The sequence below is a fragment of the Catharus ustulatus genome, chromosome 10, assembly GCF_009819885.2.
Source record: "Catharus ustulatus isolate bCatUst1 chromosome 10, bCatUst1.pri.v2, whole genome shotgun sequence".
Lineage (NCBI taxonomy): Eukaryota > Metazoa > Chordata > Aves > Passeriformes > Turdidae > Catharus > Catharus ustulatus.
The window spans coordinates 1,385,554-1,405,247 of NC_046230.1; the positions used below are offsets into that span (position 1 = coordinate 1,385,554).

A 19,694-nucleotide genomic window follows, 5' to 3' on the forward strand; every position below is an offset into this window, starting at 1 on the left:
AGGTTTGCAGCCAGGAGCAGACTGATCCTCGAGAGCAGAGGCTCACAGTGGCTTCCACCACTGCCCATTATTGCAGCCTAATTAACCCTGACTTTAATAATCTTAATAATCCCAGCCTTGTGTGCTGGGGCACAGCTGCTGCTGTCAAGTAATTTTTAGGCAGCTAGTGCAGGTAGAGGAGATTTACATAGTGCTGTCAAATTAGGAAATTAAAACATATTTTCAAATCATACACTTCACATGTACAATTTATTTAGGAAAACTTCTTTCTCACACACCTATTTTGTAAGCAAAGTAATGTGAAAAGTGCAAAGAAGAAAGGTTAACCCATATTGAAAATCTGTAAGTTTCTGAGTAATTGAGGCAGTAACAAATAATGTTTCAAAAATCTACTGTTTTGAAGAGCTCTTCCTCTTGCTCCTTTATAGAAAGCACCAAAGATGATGATAAAAATATTTTTTTGCCTCAACTGTGATCATAGTTTTTGTACTAACAAGTTTTAAAATGTTCCTAATTAGGCCCACTATAAGATATGTGCAGCTGCCTTAATGGAAATTGATGGACAGCAAATTGTATTTTCAAACCTGGACCCCATTCTTCTTAATTTGCCACAGACAGAAGGTAATTTCTTCTCACATTTTGAATAAAGGGAATACCTGCCCCAGAAACTTGACTACCAGCAGTCTCAGACTATTTTCACAGCTGTTTTAGAAAGGCAACAAAAATTATTTCTTTTTGTGAGAGTTTTTCTGGTTACAAGCGCCAACCATGCAGATAAGGATTCAAGAAATGCTTGGCTTAAATTGCAACAAAGAAGCCTTTAGATTAGAGTCAGAGCCAAACCTGCAAACGGCATTAGGGTGGTGACAGCCCAGAAATGCTGACCTGAAGGGCTTAGGCAAATCCTGAGGTGTTCAGAGAAGTGTACAGTGCAGGCTAGAGGGACATCCCTAAAGAATGAGCTGGATAGAGCTGGTCCAGTCTTCTAGCTGGGAGTGAGGAGAATATCGATCACTCCCTCATCTTCTGTGATGCAGGGCTTGCTTCCTTAATTCCCCTGCTCCAAGAAAGAATGAGAAGACAGGCAGAAAAATCTCATACATGTGTTATGTTACATCTTTGATAGAAATGCACTGATGTAGATACACAGTTCAACACATTCAGTCTTTCTCTAAGTCTCATATTTGAATGGGTTCTTTTGATTTACATGGGCAAACCATACTTTAAAATTGCAGGAGAAAACCATGATGATTCAGGAAAGTTTGTTGCTCAGGAATGGCTGGTACCTGAGGTAGTCCTTTGGATTTCTATTCTGGGCACCATGTCCTCCACGAAGGAGCAAGAATTCCTGTCCCTCATAGCAGCCCTGAGCAGTCTGTGATGCTTCCAGGAGGGAGGAGTCACTGCTGTCCCAGGCTGCCCAAGCTGCCAAAGTAGAGGAGCTCCAACAGTGATCTTCTGCAGAGTCAGACTTCTGGCTGGGTACTGCTTTTTAACTGCCAAGATACCTTCTAAGTTAGAAAGGTTATGAATAGTTATTTCTCTATTTGCTCTTAGCAACACCTTTCTGATCACATATGTAAAAGGAAAACTGGTGCAGTTACGCAGCTATGACAAAAACTGATGTTAAAGGGCATTCCTGTGATCTGGTTAGTTTTCCTCTGGCAAGCTTTTCACATTTTGTAGATATGTCAAGGCTAATGCTTCTTTTGTTGTCAGTCTATCACTTTGCTAATGCTAATCTGGCTAATCTAACTTTTTTCTCCTTCATCTTTAAAGGGAATTAAAACACAGAACAGGTTTGCACTCGCTGGGAAAACCTTGTCCTTCTCCCTATGGGACCGTCCCTGCCGTGCCAGGCGTAACAGTGTCAGTGTCCTGGCAAGGGGCATTCTCCCACTGCTGGCAGTCCCATCGCATGGCACAGAGCTTAAAGACAGAACACGCCTCAGTGACCCTCCTCAGGTGTGTTCTCTTACAGAATTCCTTCGCAGCAAAATAGTAGAAGATGGCATCGAGGCAGCAGTTGAGGTTGGCGAACATCATGGACACCTGGAGGAAGAAGCTGATGTTCTGCTTCATCCTGCAGCCCACGATCACATGCTGCTTCACCAGGCACTGCAGGAAGATCCCGAGGTGGACGGGGGTGAAGCACACCAGGAACACCACGAGGTTGATGACAATTACTCGCAATGAGCCACTTTCTTCTACATTCTTTTTGTCACGAGTTTTGTGATTCCAAAGAATCCAGATGGTTTGAGAAGAGCAGAAAACCATCATCACAAGTGGGATTAGAAACCCAAATATTTCCACAGAAACAATGAAGGGGACACTCCACGTCTGGTCTGACAAATTGTGAAAGCATTTAATAGATCCCCTCCTGTGAAACACATATATTGGGCTGCTGCAGATCCAAGCTGCTGCCCAGATGAAGCAGCAAATCAAGACAGCCCACCTGGGGGATTGGTTAGCTCGACCTTCAAACGGGTGCCTTATGCAGATGTACCTGTCCACAGTGATGCAGACAATGATGTAGATGCTGGTGTAGGTGTTGACAAAGTAAGGAGCCTGTATGAAGGAGCACACCAGCCCAGGCACCATGGTGATAGAGTAGTGCAGCTTTGGGGGCAGTGAGAGGAGCAGCAGGACGTCTGCCAGGGCCAGGTTGATCATGTACACAGAGGTCTTGGTCTGCTTTCTCCAAAAGCGGCAGAACACACACAGGGCCAGGCTGTTGAGAAGCAGCCCAAGGATGAAGGTGGGGATGGAGATCCCCCGCTGCACCTTCCATGCCAACATGTCAATGTCTGTAAAATTGCAACTCTCACTCTTGTCACTCATTTCTGTCCTGAAATGACAAGGAGACCAGGTTGGAAATGTGTAAGACTCAGTAAATGCCGTAATAAGCCAAACCAAGATACTTTCAAACACAGTTCTAGATTTTTTGGTTTTGAGCTGTGCACTTTGTCTATTATGGAAAGTGACACTTTTCAAGAACAGAGCTTTCTATTTCCAGTTTGACTGGCCTGATATGTTACAAGGGAGTCTGATTCTCAGGGGAAAGTAGCCAGCATCCCCTGATTACCATCCCATGTAAAAAAATCCCATTCAGATATTGAAGAGACTGACTCCTTCAAACACATATTGTCAAAAAACTCTAAAGACTACTGTCTCTCTTTAATATTTTGTACACCTGTTGAAATTTCCCTAACATTTATGCTTAGTTTTGTTGCTACACAGAAATTAATAAAATTATTATTCCATATTAAGGTATGTTGATCTGATAGCTGGGATTTTACTCATATCTGAATCCCCATGCATCAGTAGCTTTTGCTGATCTGCTTTTACTGCACCCACATTTATATAATGTTTTAGTTTCATACAGTGCTTATGTCCAATGCAGTATTTTAAAAGGTCAACCTAAGAAGACTAATCTTTTATCTAGGTGCAAAATGAGTAAGCGTGTTTTTCAAGCTTGTGCTTAACTTTCAGCATTGCTTAAATTTGGGGTTTGCACTTGAAATTTTAAATTAGATAATATTATCGTAGATAATCCAGCAAAGATTAGCAAGTGGAAACCATGACATCTTCATAATACAATTCTTAACAAAAATTAATTTGCCTTGAATGTTATCACTGTTTGTAAAAATATACATATGCTTTAACAAATTATGCCTTAAAAATGCTTTTAAATCAAAACCTCAAAAATTCCTAATAAAGTAGAAAAAAATGGTAGTCAAAGTTCCAAGTCCAGTTCAGCCAACCCAGTAGCTCAGCAGAAGTTTTAGGAGTAAGTGAAGATGTTTCAAGAAGAGTTTGATCAAGAGGAGAATCTTTGCTTTGGAGGATGAAAAGTGACAGCTCTTAAGCACTGCCAATTGGAGCCAAACTTTGCTAAAGAAACCAAAACTAACTAGTGAAAGACTTTTGTGTGTGTGTGTGTGTGTGTGTGTGTGTGGCTAAAATAAAGTATTTTTTTAAATAGAGAAACAGAGAACAGCTGAGGAGATAGCCTTGCACTTTGCCAACTCTCATACCACTGATTTCAAAGGAATGCTGACGTTGTGCTGGAGGGATGGCTTGTGGGAATCAGTGAATGATAATGGCAACAACTGTATGTGAACACAGAATGCACTCAGAGCTTGACAACACTCCTATTAGTGAAACAGTTATTTTCCAGCTCAGACTACAGAAAGAACAGGCACATAAAACTGAAGGTCCAGCTCAGTAATTGTTATGAAGTATGGATGTTATTACTGTGGTTGGAAAAGGTTCAGTCTAATCTATCTGTTAAAGGAAAGAACATCAAATGTGATTAAAGCACTTCTGCAACTGTTGAGTCTAAGCTTCACACGGATTTGTAAAGAAAACTGCTAAATAAGCCTTTGAGAGCTCTTACCAGACCCTTATCTTTGATGAAGTATCTGCTTTTTCATATAAGGGAAAGGCTGGGGATTTTAGGCACTTACACTTTAGCAAAGTGTACTGGAAACAAGTGAATAGCACTAGAAAAAACAGGGTTTAGGACAAGGGCTGCTCAGTAGGCAGGGAAATGGTTGCCTGAAAGCTGATGAGAACTACAACCACACTGGCTGGGGGTTACTGAGGGGATGCACTACACCCAGACTGTCCTTGGCTGTGTGACCCCACTGCAGGAGTGGGGGGGACCTCTGGGGAGGGGCTGGGTGCCACTGCCACCTGCAGAGAACTGAGCTGATGCCTTAAGGTTTAGCTTTCACATTTTCCAGACTCTGAACTGCATTAGTGTGTGACTCTGAGCTTCATATAAAATGTTAGCAAGCTCTCCTCACAGCTCAGTCACACAGAACAATCCTTTTCCAGCCCCAGAACCAAGGACACCGCTGCAGCTTCAGCCCCAAAAAGTGCAAAGAGCAGGGAATTGAGGAGAGAATCTGGGAGGGTGGGACTGCAGAACCTGGAGCTAGAATTGAATAGTTAACTCCAATATGGAAATGGATCAAAACTTATAAAAGTGTGAGAACTTTATTCCTTTAACTGTCTAGCCTCTGTTCTAGCCTCTCAAGGCATCAGGACAGAGCCACATGAGCTGGGCTGTCACAGTGTTGTTGACTTAGGAAATAGTAAAAGGAAACTGGATGTGTTCAGTGGATTTATCTGTCAGAAATGAGAGAAAAAGAGAAAACATTGGTTTGGTCATCAAGATGAGGTTCAATCAGTCAATTTGAGCCATTGGAGTACAGCTACTTGGAAAAACACATTTGTGGCATGTGAGAAGTGGGAAAATCACACAAAACACAAAGCTGAGTTGGTTCCCTGTGCACAAGGGATCACTCTGGGCAGATGCTGCTGTCACCCAGGGCAGGACAGGGAACATGGCATGGGAACACCAGCTTTAGTGTGAGCATGAATTTCCTGTGGCCATGGGCACCCATCTATCTGGGGAAAAAATCAGGTGACATGAAACATTTTGGGGTAGTGACATGCCTTGTCCATCTAGTACTCTGTATTTTGTAAATATATCAGAAAATTGTGCATAATGACTCTCCAAAGTCTGAGGTTTGGGGCTACTTTTGTTGTATCTCTAGCTCACTGAATGTGTTTTCTTTAGAGTTCATTGGTACCAAATTACATGTAGCAATATACCAGAAAATTATTAATTTCAAGAAAAGAGCCTTTAAATTATAATTGTCTGATTGTCAAAAACTTTTTTTATCATTTTAGTATCTCAATTTTAAAATTCACATCTTGAGTAATCCACAGTAATTGTTTGCAACTGTTCCAGACTAAGTAATGCTTGAAGAATCATTTTCATTGGCAAATAACCTTGCAGTCATTTCATAAGCACAATCTTTGCTGCATTGTCCAAATTATTCGTAAAAAGACTGATAATACTCATCCTGAATGATACTGAACTGTACCAGACACATCTTTCCTATAGAACAGACACTGATTACAATCTTCGTGGGTACTCACTCATCATACAGAGGTTTCATACTGCTCATGTTTCCTTTGCTTGTGAGAATTTCTCTAAAGGTACTGTGCAAAGTCTGCTTCTCCCTCCTACGCCCCCATCTCCCTTCGCTGACAGGGTCACAGAGGAAGTCAAATTACTTCTATTTCAGTCATTCTCAGATTAATCTGTGCAGGTTTTTAACTTACCGCTGACTTGAATTCAGCATGCTTGCAAACAGATTCTTTGGTGGCTGATTTCAGTATTTCCTTCAAATACTAAAGCCAGGATTACAGATCTGGTTTTTCCAACTCCTTCCTTTCCACCTTCTTAAGAGAGGTACCACTTTTGCTCTTTTCCAGTCTTCTGAGGAAATTTTTTTCTCTCAACAGGTTTTTTGAAGGACTTTCTTGTGGCTTTAGGATTGTTTCAGACAACTCCTAGAAACCAAAAGATAATATAAGAACCTGTAATTAACAATACTGAAGAAAGTGTGTCTCAGCTGGTCCAGCCTGTGTCATCGTTGCTCCATTTGTTCTCAGCTTCTCCTGCTGAGAAGCGTGTGGCTTAGAGAGCAGCAAAGGTGTTCTGACCTAGGAAATGAACAGCAAGGTTTTACAGTGATACCTCCACGAGGTTTTTTTGCAGTTCAGCAGAATTCTTGAATGGTTTCCTCTTTGCAGCTTGGGTCTGACTTCATCTGGCCCTAGCTGGGATTCACACAAATCTGTGTGAGACCACAGATTAGAGATGTTACACTAAGGGTGTTCTTCTCCATGAAAGGTTCACTAGCAAAATTCTTTGTTTACATTGTTTCCTAGAACATTATTCATGTTAAATATAAGTTATTCTCTTGCGGATGCACTGGAGAAGAGTAAGATTGCTCAGTGCAATGATGAGTAGCAGGTTGCATTCCTGCCTATGTTTCATCTGTAGCTGGGTAATTTCCTACCATTTTTTTCCTAAGTATATTGTTTACAACAGAATAGATTTATATTTATCACTAAAGCAGAAATCTTTCTTCCTGCTCTAAGCTAAACAACACTACTTTGGATCTTATTGTATGAACTTTTTAAGTAACAACCATCTAACCAGCTTGAAAATAGCATCTACAATCAATGCTGCTATTAAATTGTTGGAAAAATACAAGTCAGTAACTAAAATAGGAATTACTTTACCTGAACCCAGGCAAGTAGAACAGCAGTATTGCTTCAGTCCAGGTTGTTCTACAGAGCATGAACACGTTTTCTTACAGACGGTGCCTTAATTTTATAAGCGGCATACCAACCACATCCTTCTTTTCTTCTGTTTTTGTCTCTCTTTTTTTTTAACCTTGTTTCAAGATACACTCTGTGCCTACTTATATAGGCAAGTGAAGGTGGAAGAAGTGTAAAGATTTGACTCCTCAGCTGTTTCCAGTCAGTAGTCGAAATAGGGTGGGGGAGCAATTCCTCTCTGAAGCAAGGAGGTTTGGCCTGGCCTTTTCCTGGTGTGATGCAGATGAGAGCTTTTGTGAGCTTGTGGTGGCTACGTCCAAATTTCCAATCATTCCATGAACTGGGGAGGAGCTGGAAAGTGGAAAGTTGTAGAGGAGGTTGTAATAAAAATAGCGTTTCTTCCTCCAGTTTCTGCTCCATTTGCATGCTGGAGATCAGTAAGTAGTGAAGCACTCAGGTTTCTGAGAGGTGCAGTTACATCCGCACACAGCTGCTGAACTATTTAAGGGAGGTGTGCCAGTTTTAGCCAGTTCAGGTGTGCGATTCATATCTGCAAGCTGGCAAACAAATGTTTATTTGTGAGAGGACTGAGGTACGTGGAGCAGCAAACGAGTGAGCAACCTCACTCACAGGTGAGTCACAGCAGCCAAACCACACTTTCCTTGAGATAAGCTTCCAAGGAAGCTTCTGGAACCTCTTTGGCTGAAGTGTGAATGTCACTCACTAGTGCTGACAGCCTCTCTCCTGACCTGTGGACATGCTGCAACCCTCTGCAGAAAAACACAGGAAGAAACCCAGCTCTAAGTGACAGTTTTCAAATTGCAACCTGGCTTTGGAGGTACAGTAATTTCACAATTATAAACTGCACCATTTTGACTAAAATTTTGGTCCGAACCCAAAGTGCGGCTTATAATCAGGTGTGGCTTATATATGGACAAAGAACGAGAAGTTGCTGTTTTAGTTTGGAGGACAGGTGTCTGCTGAGAAAGGCAGGAGCCTCTCTTTGAAATGGAGAATGTAAACCCCCTCCCTCCAAATTATTATAATTTTGAAATCAAGGGGCTTTCAGGCAAAAATATGGGAATTGGGAATGACAATTCTTTACTAGGGAAATTCAAATACAAATACAGTACTACAAAGAAACAAACTCCAAACCCTGACAAAGTCAGAGTACAACCTGACACCCTTCAGGCAGGGTGTTGGTAGCAGTCCCATTAAATGGTGGCTGCATCCTCCTGCAGTGATAGATGTGGCTCAGTTGGAGCAGTGCTCCTGTACAAGGTGCAGTTTCCCTCTGGAGGTCCAGTGGTGATGTGGAGAAATCCGGCTTTCCTCTGGAGTCCAGTGGAGAAAGGGGCTCCCTTAGTGTCCCAAAACCTCTGTTTTTATCTTGGTAAGAAATGTTGGGCTCTTCCCCCAGGCTGGAGCAACTTCCAATGAGATGCAGTAATTTTATCAGTCCCACAGTGGGACTCAATGGCCATTAGCAGAAAATGACTCGCTGGAGGAAGGATGGGTTGTGAAAAGATAAAGAACAATGCCCTGCCTGGTTTCAATGGATGGCCCATTAGCAGAATATCTGCCATGGAGATAAGGATCACTGCCCCCACCCTCAACAGATGGTGATAGAACAGATACCTTTTAGCACACTCTGTATTGTAACATGCAGCTTATAATCAGGTGCGGCTTAGGTATGGACAAAGAATGAAAAGTTGCTGGCACTCAGAAGTGCGGTTTATACTCAGTGCGGCTTATAATCGTGAAATTACTGTAATTTAACTTCCTGGAGAAAAAGTAACATCAGCATTCATACCACAGGAGTAGGAGAAGAAAAACACTTGCAATTTTCTTCCTGTCTCATTTAAAAATGGGATTTGAAAAAAAAAAAGCAGAAACCCAAACAAAGTTCACATAAACCTCCTCAGAAAATTGCATGGCAGAAGAAATGAAGGCAATATGATTCATGTTCACAGCATTTGGAAAACACTTTCTGGAATTGGGAGGTTTCAAGGGCTTTGCAACTTCTGTCTTCTCAGAGCTGTGGTCAACCTCCAACTCAACAACAGACTGAAATAAATCTAGAGTCACAGGAAGAAACCTAAGAGTGCAACTAAATATTAGCAGAAAGCAAACATCCTACAATTCTGAATGACTTTTGAACAAGTTATTCTGTGCCATGTTGCAGCTGAAATGGGGTAGCTTCTTTAATCTTCTTACCACCGGCATCCTCCAGACTTATCTTAAAAATTAATTTTAATACTTTGTGCTGCATTCACTCCCAGTGCTAGCTTCATTCCTTGTGGTTCTGTGAACTTCCCTCTTAGTAGTATCACTTGATGCATCAGACCTAGACAAAAGAAATCTTTTCTGCACACATCAACTGCATGTTTGCTAAACTGGCAATTTTTTTGGGATACATGTGGGTTCACCACTCATAGGTGAACAAGTCATGTGTTGGTGTGCACATAAATCAACTTTTTGCAGGTTGGCCTTTTTGGCTTAAATGAGGACAATTTCCATCTAGAGCATATTTAATGAGGGCAAGTTCTGAATGACTCAGTCCCAGGCTGGCAGATACATTACTGGCTGAGAAATCAGGGCTTGTTTCCCCCTGTCTTTGGTGACTGCTTTTGAGGTTTCTCAGGTGCTATACATGAATATGCTCAGCAGGAATTATTTCAGTGAGTCCTTTGTGCTCCAGTGCCTTTATCACCCGGCACTGCTGCTTGATAAATGCTGTATTTTGGGGATCCAGGCGGCTGCATGGCTCTGAGGTTTTCAATGGGAAGGAGAAGGCCTTCAGGGTTTTTTTAATTAACCACTGAAATGCTCTGAGAGTATATTTTTTGTGCTACCTAGAGACGGGAATCTCAACAACTTTATCTGTTTCCCTGTATTGAATTCAGTTAACAAATGAATAGTGGCTGCAGGAACCATAATCCAACTGAAAGGAAGTGTATGACCAGAAACTTCATAGTGTTTATGGCAGTGATGAGTAGGGTTGGTTGGTTGGTTGGTTGGTTGGTTATTTTTTTAAAGTTTGCTGAACTTTCCCTACTTTTTATCCTCTTGCTGCCATAAGTGCTGCTCTTGCTAAGTCAGGCACCAGCATTTGCTGTTTTCAAGGAATCAAAATCTCTTTCAGAGGAAACCTGTTCATACAGTGCAAAACCACATTAATTTGCATTACACCAACATGAATTCTTCTGCTCTTTTTAAGTGGAAAATATATCATAGCAGCTTTGAGCTCCAGCTTTCACAAATGTCTAAATTATGTGTTTGCTTGTTCTTAATGTCCAGAACGGAACGAGTTGGGGCTCAGATCTAGAATTAGGATGCTCAAATGCAAATTAACCAAAATTCAAAAGAAGAGTCCAATGTGTTTCTGGGCCATTCTGAATGAATGTGTGATTTGTTCTGCCAGACAGCTGTAAAATATCATCTCAGATAACAAGACTTAATCATCCAGAACAAAATGAGTCAGGAGAAGACACTGCTCAACAGAGTACTAGGAGGTGAGTAACAAATTGTCCTGGTCCTTGTGAAGAGTGCTGCATGCAGTGCGGAATTAGAAAGCTGATGAACTTAGACGTCTGAGGCTTTTTTTATGCTGTGTTGTGAATGGTTTCTGATATTTTGGTGTGTTTTTAAGGGTTGCAAAGACTGGATAGCCATAGTGAGTTAAACCAACAAGTCTTGTTCTGAGCAGGCTACCGCAGCTTGCTAACCCTAAAGGGATTTGCTGCCTTTTCTTAAGAGGGAAGATCCTGGAGACTTTATCTAACTCCAGAAGAGCAGCAGAAAAACCCTGGAAAGGAAAATGCCAAGAGCACGTGATGCTCTCACCTACCTGAAGATGTATTGTGATGCTCCTTCTGTATAAAGAACAAGTAAAAGAACAAGCTTAATTTTCATTGGTGGCTTAAAAATTGTTGTTTGCACTTGGATTTCATTTATCTGGAAACCTTCCACTTCAGACCAATGCTCTTTGGGTTGCTCAGTACCCTCTTCCTCATCTACATCCAGCCTCTTCAAGATGAGGCAAAGACTTAAAGGCAGCCCAGGTGCAGAAAAAGGTGTAGGGTTTTTTGGAGCTGGCCAGCTATGAGGGTAGGTTTATTTCTACATTTGAGAAACTTTACAAAGGCTTGTCAGGGTTGTGTGATGAGACAAAAGGAACTGGGCAATCTGGTGAGCAGCCAGTCTCACACTAATACGGTTGGGTGAGCAAAATCATGGGAGCAACACTTTAAAGTGCAGAATATCTTCAGCTGTGTCTGACTCAAAAGTTCACCAAGAACACCAAGCATGCATGGTGCCATTTCCTCAGTAACTTCAGATACCCACAGTCTGCAGCTGATGATCTGATTTTCCACAGGTCAGTCTGGTCTTCCAGAGGAAAAGTGCCAGTGAGGCATGGCCAGTGCCAGCCAGGGGCCAGTGGGGACATGGGTTCATGGCCAGTCCACTGCTCCTCTAGCAGAGACAGAACAGCTTGTGTGTGGCCAAAGCAATTCTGGCTGGCGGGCTTAGCAATAGGCTAGAAATTTTTCTTGGGTATTGGTAGGAAGGAGCAGCCAGTCAAGCTGCAAGTTGAGCTTAAGTGAAACTGTAAGAATAGACACAGAGCTTCCTGCACCATGAGCTTTGCAGTCTGCCCCGAGGTTCACCAGCACAGCCACCTGTGCCAGCTGGCCGGTCAGGCTGCTCTGTGGGTGCTCAGCACAGCTGGGCTGGGGCTGCTGAAGATGCCGTGCTCACTGAGCCATGGCACTGCCAGGGGAAACGGGAGGTGTGCACAAACCCAAGGCTTCGAGTGAAACCGCCAGCTAATTTCACAATCACACAACAGAAGGAACTAATGGTTAGGGGTGGAATGGACACAGACCCAGAAGAAGCTCATAGGCTCCCAGCAGCCTCCTGAGCACTCAGGCCTCTGAGCAGTTAAATAGGGCATTTATTTGCTCTGCTCACCACTCCAGTGCCAATGCGTGGTTATTGCACACTATTATTTTTCCTGACGCAGGCAGTGATGAGATCAGAGTTGTGTAATGCTCGCCCATCTTCACCATAAAAACTCTGATAAGTGATGTTATCTAGACTTTTTCCCATAGAAAACAGTTTCTTCTCAGCCTTTACAGTGTACTAGGCAATGAAACACAAAATGAAAATTATTTCCTTTGCGTTTTCATTCCACCATGTGTTACCTGAGCACTGACCATCAGCACAAGTGACCAGGCACCACTGCAGGCTGGACAGAGAGCTGCCAGTGCAGGAAAGGAGCAGCAGCTGCAGGGCTCACTTGTGCCTTGCACAGTCATTCCTGTACTTCCCCCAGACAGCCTGGCACCAGAGGTGGGAGCTCCCTCCTCTGCAGGGTTTATGCACTCTTGATTCTACAGCCTTCTGATAGGCTCAGTTCTGTTGAATGGCTTACTTTAAAAAGAGCTGACTTGTATGGAAAGTACATTTTTTCCATTTCCTTCAGCTTTTCCTCATCTATCCCTCCTCAGTGTAGGCACTGGCTTTTCTGGAAAGAAAGCCTTACTCACTCAAGCCTATAATTGCAATAGATAAGCATCAAATGAAGATCATGGATTGGCTTAAAAGGAACATTTTCTAGTTCTGAGGTGTGCCCTGTTTCATTAATGCACGTCATCATTGCACTTGGGGCTTTTCCCATTTTGGCTCATGGACTGCCAAGCACATTTAGCTCTTTTAGGTGCAGTGTCTCACAGGGCTGCAGAGAAGCAGGACTAGTTCTGGTCCCTCTCAGCATGGCCAAAATGGTTCCTGTCCCAGGGACGAGGCTGTTTGGCTGCCAGCTGAGGGGTGTTTGTCTCACCTGGGCCATGGCAGTCACCACACCCACAGCTCTCAGTTCGCCTGCCTTAGTTCTCCTGGTGGTTTCTGCAGGCAGTGGCATTCCTCCATCGCAGCCCAAGTGTACTGCTGGGGTGTGCCTGTGGATGTCCCAGCTGTGTCCCTCGACCTGGCACTGGGATCTGAGGGTAGAGAGCTGCTGTCAACATCGCTGCTGTCCCAAGTGTCCACACAGGTCCCACCAAAGCCCCAGCTTGAACCACTGAGTGACTTATCATGGACATGCAGTGGGTGTGGCTGAGAAAGAGGCAAAAATAGTTCAAGAAAATGCTGGGAGGGTGTCGGGGTTGAGGGTGGTCCCCAACAATACTTTTTTAGGATTCTCAGATATCAGGGCAAAGTGGCAAAAATAGAGGAGCGGGTACAACAACCATGACTCCGTAACATAAAACACTTTAATAATAACAAAAGTACAGTAATTTCATGAATACAAGCTGCACGGAGTATAAACTGCACTTCCGGTGCGTTGACAACATTGATGTCTTTGTCAATAAATAAGCCGCACCCAAATATTAGCTGCACTTTCGTTCGTGGCGAACTTTCACAAAGTCGTCATTTAGCAATACAATCACGGGATCGCCGGGGCTTACTGGCTTACTGCTGACCTTGGAAACATTGTTTCCAAGTGAAAAAAGACACAGACAATAGCTGCAGCAGCGTTCCCTGCAAGTTTTATTTACAAGCTGAAAAAGACACGAACAATAGTGTGGTCATTTTGCGAGCATTCCCAATGGATCCGTGTTGCCTTTAAACAGCCACTCAGCAGCGCGGGCGAGCGGCCGAGCTCCGAGCGTAGCCGCATCTCCATGCCAGCACAGCCACCCCGCTCAGCCCCACGGGTGAGCAGCCGAGCTCCGAGCGGAGCCGCATCTCCATGCCAGCACAGCCACCCCGCTCAGCTGCGTGAGCCGAGCGCCACCCCCCACCCCGCTCTGCGTGAGCCCAGTCAGCTGCGCAGCTGCACAAGGACAGCCAGCCACGCAGCCGCACAGGACTGAAAACACTTTAAAAAGTACAGAGAAATATCACACACTTTTATCAAACTGCCGAGAGAACGCGCTGAGGGAACTCACCCCGATAACAACCCCCGCCCCTCAGTAACGCCGCCATCCACAGGCAGGCAATAAACTGTTCTCTGATTGGTTCATCATTGGAACAACGGGAAACCATGGATTTCAAACCATTTTGGCTCGGGACAGGACTGGCACAGTACCAGGTAAGGGCAGATATCACATTTTTGTTAATAAATTAGCCGCCCCGGAGTATTAGCCGCACTTCCGGGTTTCCACCAAAATTTTGGTCTAAATGGTGCGGCTTGTATTCGTGAAATTACTGTAAATGTGGGACAGGGCCCAAAAATCCAAATACACTAACCAAGGGGACAAGATCTCTTTAGGAGCCAGTGGTCGAAGACTAAGATACAGGGAGGTCCAGGGTATAAATATGGGGCAAGAGAGGGGGTGGAGTTGAGGTTAGGGTCCAATGGGTATGGGGGAAAGTGGTGCAGAGGTGGAGTAAGGGAAGGCAGGGTTCAGTGGGGAAGGTTGGGTGGACCACTGCATCAAATGAGGGCCAGTGGGGATACAAGAAAGGGAAAACGTTCTAGGAACTGAGGGTGGTGATAATTAACTGGGAAATGAGGTTTAGGAATATGTATGAGGTATTAACACAGGCAATCCCATTGTCACTTTTTTGTGGGGTCACCACAACTTTTAACAAATGCCTCCCAAGATTTGGGGTTGGGATATAAGGCTTCTTTGGTGATGGTTACCTGACCTGGAATACTGGTCAGGCTGACTCCAATGGGAGGGATCCCCACATCTACTTCAGCATCTCAGTTCTGAGTGGTGCTGGTGGGAGAACTGCTGCTCGACAGTGCCATCTTTGGGTACCTCATCTCCACGTGGTGCCATGCTGGTTTTTTGCCTTTTCTTTTATACACCTTTTATGTATTTTCAGTGTCCTTAAACTGTATGCTTGTAACTCCTTAAGTCTGACAGCTTAGCACAGTCCTGGTACTCTGCTAAGCCAGAGGACCAAATGTCCTAAAGGCCTCGCAGTTGGAGGCTGGAAATGCTGGCCCCCCTAAAACACATCCTGTAAACCAGAATTAGGCCCATCCAGGGAAGAATACTTTTGGGATGGAGGAATACCACACCATTCAAGCCTCTCATTAAGGTATTTTTGCTAGATATGCTAATTTGTAAGGTCTATGAAATTGTATTTGCGATCGATTGAGTGTGTGAATCTCAGCCTGCTCCACCTTGGCAAAGTGTTGCACTATAAGGTTCCTTATTAAATACTGACATAAAAATCCTTTATCCCTTAACCGTGTCTGGCTCTTAATTTTAAGACAAAAGAAAAGGCATCCCATGAAGTGGACAAGAGGCATCAGAGTGGATCTTGACTTTTCCTTGGTGTGGTGTCCTCCTTCCCCATGCTTATATATGAAAAAATACATGTGTATGTATTTGTGTAAGCACTGCTATAATGACTTAATTGTTACATTGCATATGCAGATTACTTTATCAGCTTCATTTTGTTCTCATCTCTCCTTATCTGTCCTGACTGAACACTTTTTATTTCAGTAAGATAGCCAGTCTTTGAGACCTTTGAGAGAGAGAACTTTATTTTATGCTGCAGACAAAAATGTCCTTTGTGAAGACATGGTTTTGTCTGTCCTCCTATGGAAAAGGAAACTGATCAAACTTTCTTATTTATTCCACTGCAGAAGTGGTCTTTGCCTTGAAGAGAATTTGCTATCCTTGAATCTGGAATCTGGAGAGAACAGTAATGGGATAAGCTCAATCACTTGTACCTTGTTTCCCCTTTGCATGTCAGTTATCTGCCCTTGCTATCAAGATATGATTAATGTTTAAAATATAATCAGTTTATCTGGTCTCAGAGTCTTGGATGCTACAATGTGTTGCAAGCCCACCTTGCTCTCCAATGAGAAAAGCACTCTGACTTGTTTCCCTGAGAGTGGAATTCATCCTATTTTGTGTGCAGAGATGTTGTGGTGTTAATTCCTTCTGCTATGTAATGTTAGCCTAGCTGAGTTGATATGACTGACTTTGTTCTGGCTGCCTGGCATAGCCCAGTGCTTTCACACACAAGTTTGACAAGAGAGGCTTTGGAAATAAAAACTGCACTTCATTTGCATATAATCACACCACTTACATGGATAATCTTCTAGCTTTGCATTTCAAACTGAGTGCTAGACATTTACTTGAAATGCTGGAAAGTTTTCTTCCCTTTAGCACAGGTGTATTCCTATAAATAGTCTGTAGAGAAAAGCCACATAACATAAAAGGGCTCAAAAAAGCAATTTGCAGGAAAGTGAAAAACCTCAAAGAGATGAAAACCTCTTGAATGTACTACAGCTAGAGTTGCAGAAACCATCACATAATCAGTGCAAACATTTTTTTTCCTATTTATTTATTTATTTTATTTAAATTTTTTTAACAAAGAAAAGCTAAGATTTCAAAAAAATCTTAAAGGACAGAAGTCTTGGTTTTTGAAATACCAGCCTGAGATGACAACTTTTGAATTTCAGTGGACACAGGCTCCAGAGAGAGGCCCTGAATGTGTGCTGGTTAGCCAGCTCTCTGCAGGGTGGGTTGCCTTAATTCTTGTGCCACAAATCAGGATTGTCCTGAGAGACTGAATGCCTCACCTGTTTGGGGTAGGATGAAGGCATGTGAGCAGCCTCTGTTTAAAAATCCACTGTGCTGTTGTATTAGGCTGCTCTGAATAAACCCCATTTCTGCCTGTGTTGGGTGGGAAGGGTGGTTGCTGAAATTAGGGTGGTTGTTCAGAGATCGTACTGAAGTGGCCAAGAAATTTGTGAAGGTAGGTTATCATGCAGGAATTGAATGGCATCATTGCCTTGAAATCCTGTGCTTTTGGACTCCTGCCTGAGCCCAGGAAGCACCTCACACACATGCACCAAGAATGTTCTGTTCCTTGCAAACAGGGGCTTTGGCTGTGAAGATGACCTTAAATATCCTGGGCCAGAGGAAAATCGTCCCCAGGGGCTGTGGGTGGATCTCTGCATCCCTGTGGATCCCCAGGAGCTGTGGGTGGATCTCTGCATCCCTGTGGATCCCCAGGGGCTGTGGGTGGATCTCTGCATCCCCCAGGCCCTCCAAGGGCTGCAGGGGCACAGTTCCCCCACCCTGGGCTGCACCTTGGGCTGCAGAGGAATCCCAGCTCTGGTGCCTGGAACATTCCTGCCCCTCTCCCTCCCTGCCCTTGCTGCCTGCAGAGCTGTTCCTCTCACACGTTCTCACCCCACTCTTCTCTGGCCACAGCTGTGCAATAATTTTTTTTCTCTCTTCTCAGATCTGCTCTCCCAGAGCTGTTCCCATTTCTGACTGAGCAGCCCTGGCCAGCAGCACATCTGTCTTTGGAGCTGCCAGGATTGGCTCTGCTGGGCACCAAGAAAGCTTCCAGCAGCTGCTCACAGAAACCACCCCTGGAGCTCCCACCCTGCCAGAGCTTGGCCATGCAAACCCAATACTTCAGCTGGTGAGGGGACTCATAACCTGCCTGAGTCTCTTCTCCCAGGCAGCAATTGACAGAAGGAGAGGACACAGCCTTAAGCTGCACCAAGGAAAATTTAGTTTGGATGTTAGAAAAACGGTTTTTTTACTGAAAGAATGATCAAATACTGGAATTGTCTGCCTGGGGAGGTGGTGGAGTCACCATCCCTGGATGTGTTTAAAAAAGACTGGATGTGGCACTCAGTGCCATGGTTTAGTTGATGTGTTAGTGCTGGCTTGGACTCCATGATCCTAAAGGTCTCTTCCAGGGTGGTGATAGTGTGATCCTGTGCGATTCAGAGTCCAGCCCCTGCTCAGGGCGTTGCTGCTCCTCCAGAGTGGATTTGGGAGTGGGAATGCTGCCAGGGCAGCCCCACTCTCTCAGGGGATGGAGCTGCAGCCTGCACACCATGGGATGGAGCTCCAGAGCCTGCTCAGGGTGCGCTGGGCCTGGCTCAGGAGCTCCTCTGTGCTAAACAGCAGAGGGCAGCTGTAGCCTGGGGAATGTGTTCATCAGGCCCTGCTTAAACACGAAGGCTCAGTGTGGTCACTGAACAGAGCCATCCTGCCCTGCATGAGGTGTCCTTCTCAGAAAAAAGGCAGCACCAGCTCTGCCTTCATGCTGCTCCTGTAGATCTCTGACAACTTACAGTCAAGAAATTGGTGAAAAAAAAGATTTTTTGCATAGAAAGCAGTAGTGGTTCCAGATACTTGTGTAGGCTGTCTACTAACAGGGATTAGTGTAATTCACAAGGTTACAAAGAAAATAGCTATAGTTTATGACTGTATGAACACACTCTTCGAATTATATTTCCCTATATTATTAGAAATGTTATGAAAATTCCTTCTCTGTTTGTGGTCACCTAACTTAAGACTTACTTCTGTATATAGTGTCATTAGTTATTTAATGAATGAACAAGTCTACAAGACAGTGGATGCAAAATTAGTATTTCAAATAGTGTTGACAAGTTGGGTAAATGATTTGGAATAAGGAAGACACGTACAAAGTTTTACACATATAAATAGGAATAGTTATGAGCATAAATGTGAGGTATGGGTGAGCTTGATGTGCTGCAGATCTGAAAAAGGGGATCTGCAGCTTAGAACTGATTGTACATGGACCATGACTGGAAATGAAATAGAAGATGATGCTGTTGTAGGAAAAATGCCAATGTGATTATAGGATATAAATTGTTTGAGGTTGTAGGAAGAACTATACTCAGTCTTGGGGAAAGGGAAGGGAAGGGAAGGGAAGGGAAGGGAAGGGAAGGGAAGGGAAGGGAAGGGAAGGGAAGGGAAGGGAAGGGAAGGGAAGGGAAGGGAAGGGAAGGGAAGGGAAGGGAAGGGAAGGGAAGGGAAGGGAAGGGAAGGGAAGGGAAGGGAAGGGAAGGGAAGGGAAGGGAAGGGAAGGGAAGGGAAGGGAAGGGAAGGGAAGGGAAGGGAAGGGAAGGGAAGGGAAGGGAAGGGAAGGGAAGGGAAGGGAAGGGAAGGGAAGGGAAGGGAAAAGAAAAGAAGGAAGACCCAGCTCAATCCAAGAGGGAGCCTACAAAACAGAGGCAAACATAGTAAGCAACATCTGAAGCACAGAAGTAGCTGAGAGTATTTACAGCACAGATATTGGGGTGGGGAGGGCACAAACAGGTCTTAAAATACAAAAATGGTAGCTGTGAAGGGGAAGGAAATAAATAGTTACTATATCCACTGCAAATGGGAAAAGAAATAATGGATTCACACTGCAGTTGGAAATACTCTGCCTGGAAATGCAAATAAACCTTTCTTATGGTGAAGACAGATGCAACTAGAATTACCCCTTTCCTGGGAGGAGTTATACAAAGCAGGTTGGACAAAATTCTGCTTCCTATGGGAATGTTTGGGCTGGCCTTTACTTTGATGGTCTCTTCAAGCCTTTTCCACAAGTCTGTGCTCTCACATGCAGACTGAGGTCATTACAAAGCACCTTGGATAATGTGTGTTACTGCTGAGGGGGGCACAGCAGTGTGCTGGCACACTTGGAGTACAAATCAGTGTAATCCCACAAATTCCTACCTTGGCACAAGCCCTCCCTTATTTTCTGCCCATGGACAGGGGCCCTTTCCCAGGGGGTGGAACCCCAGACTG

General features: G+C 44.0%; 1 protein-coding gene across 1 annotated transcript; it reads right to left on the bottom strand.

Moving 5' to 3' along the window:
- Nucleotides 1-597: 597 nt before the first annotated feature.
- GPR55 (G protein-coupled receptor 55) lies at nt 598-6,226 on the bottom strand. Its single transcript, XM_033069003.1, has 2 exons — nt 6,142-6,226; nt 598-2,848 (listed from the first exon to the last, which is right to left on the bottom strand). Exons 1-2 carry the CDS (start codon nt 6,159-6,161, stop codon nt 1,834-1,836), a joined length of 1,035 nt encoding a protein of 344 aa, XP_032924894.1. The 5' UTR covers nt 6,162-6,226; the 3' UTR covers nt 598-1,833.
- Between the last annotated feature and the right edge of the window lie 13,468 nt (nt 6,227-19,694).

Excerpts from the sequence above, each read along its gene's own strand:
- GPR55 (XM_033069003.1), bottom strand. The coding sequence starts at position 6,161 with ATGCTGAATTCAAGTCAGCG. Across the intron at positions 2,849-6,141 it reads ATGCTGAATTCAAGTCAGCG|GACAGAAATGAGTGACAAGA; the intron begins GTAAGTTAAAAA and ends TTGTCATTTCAG.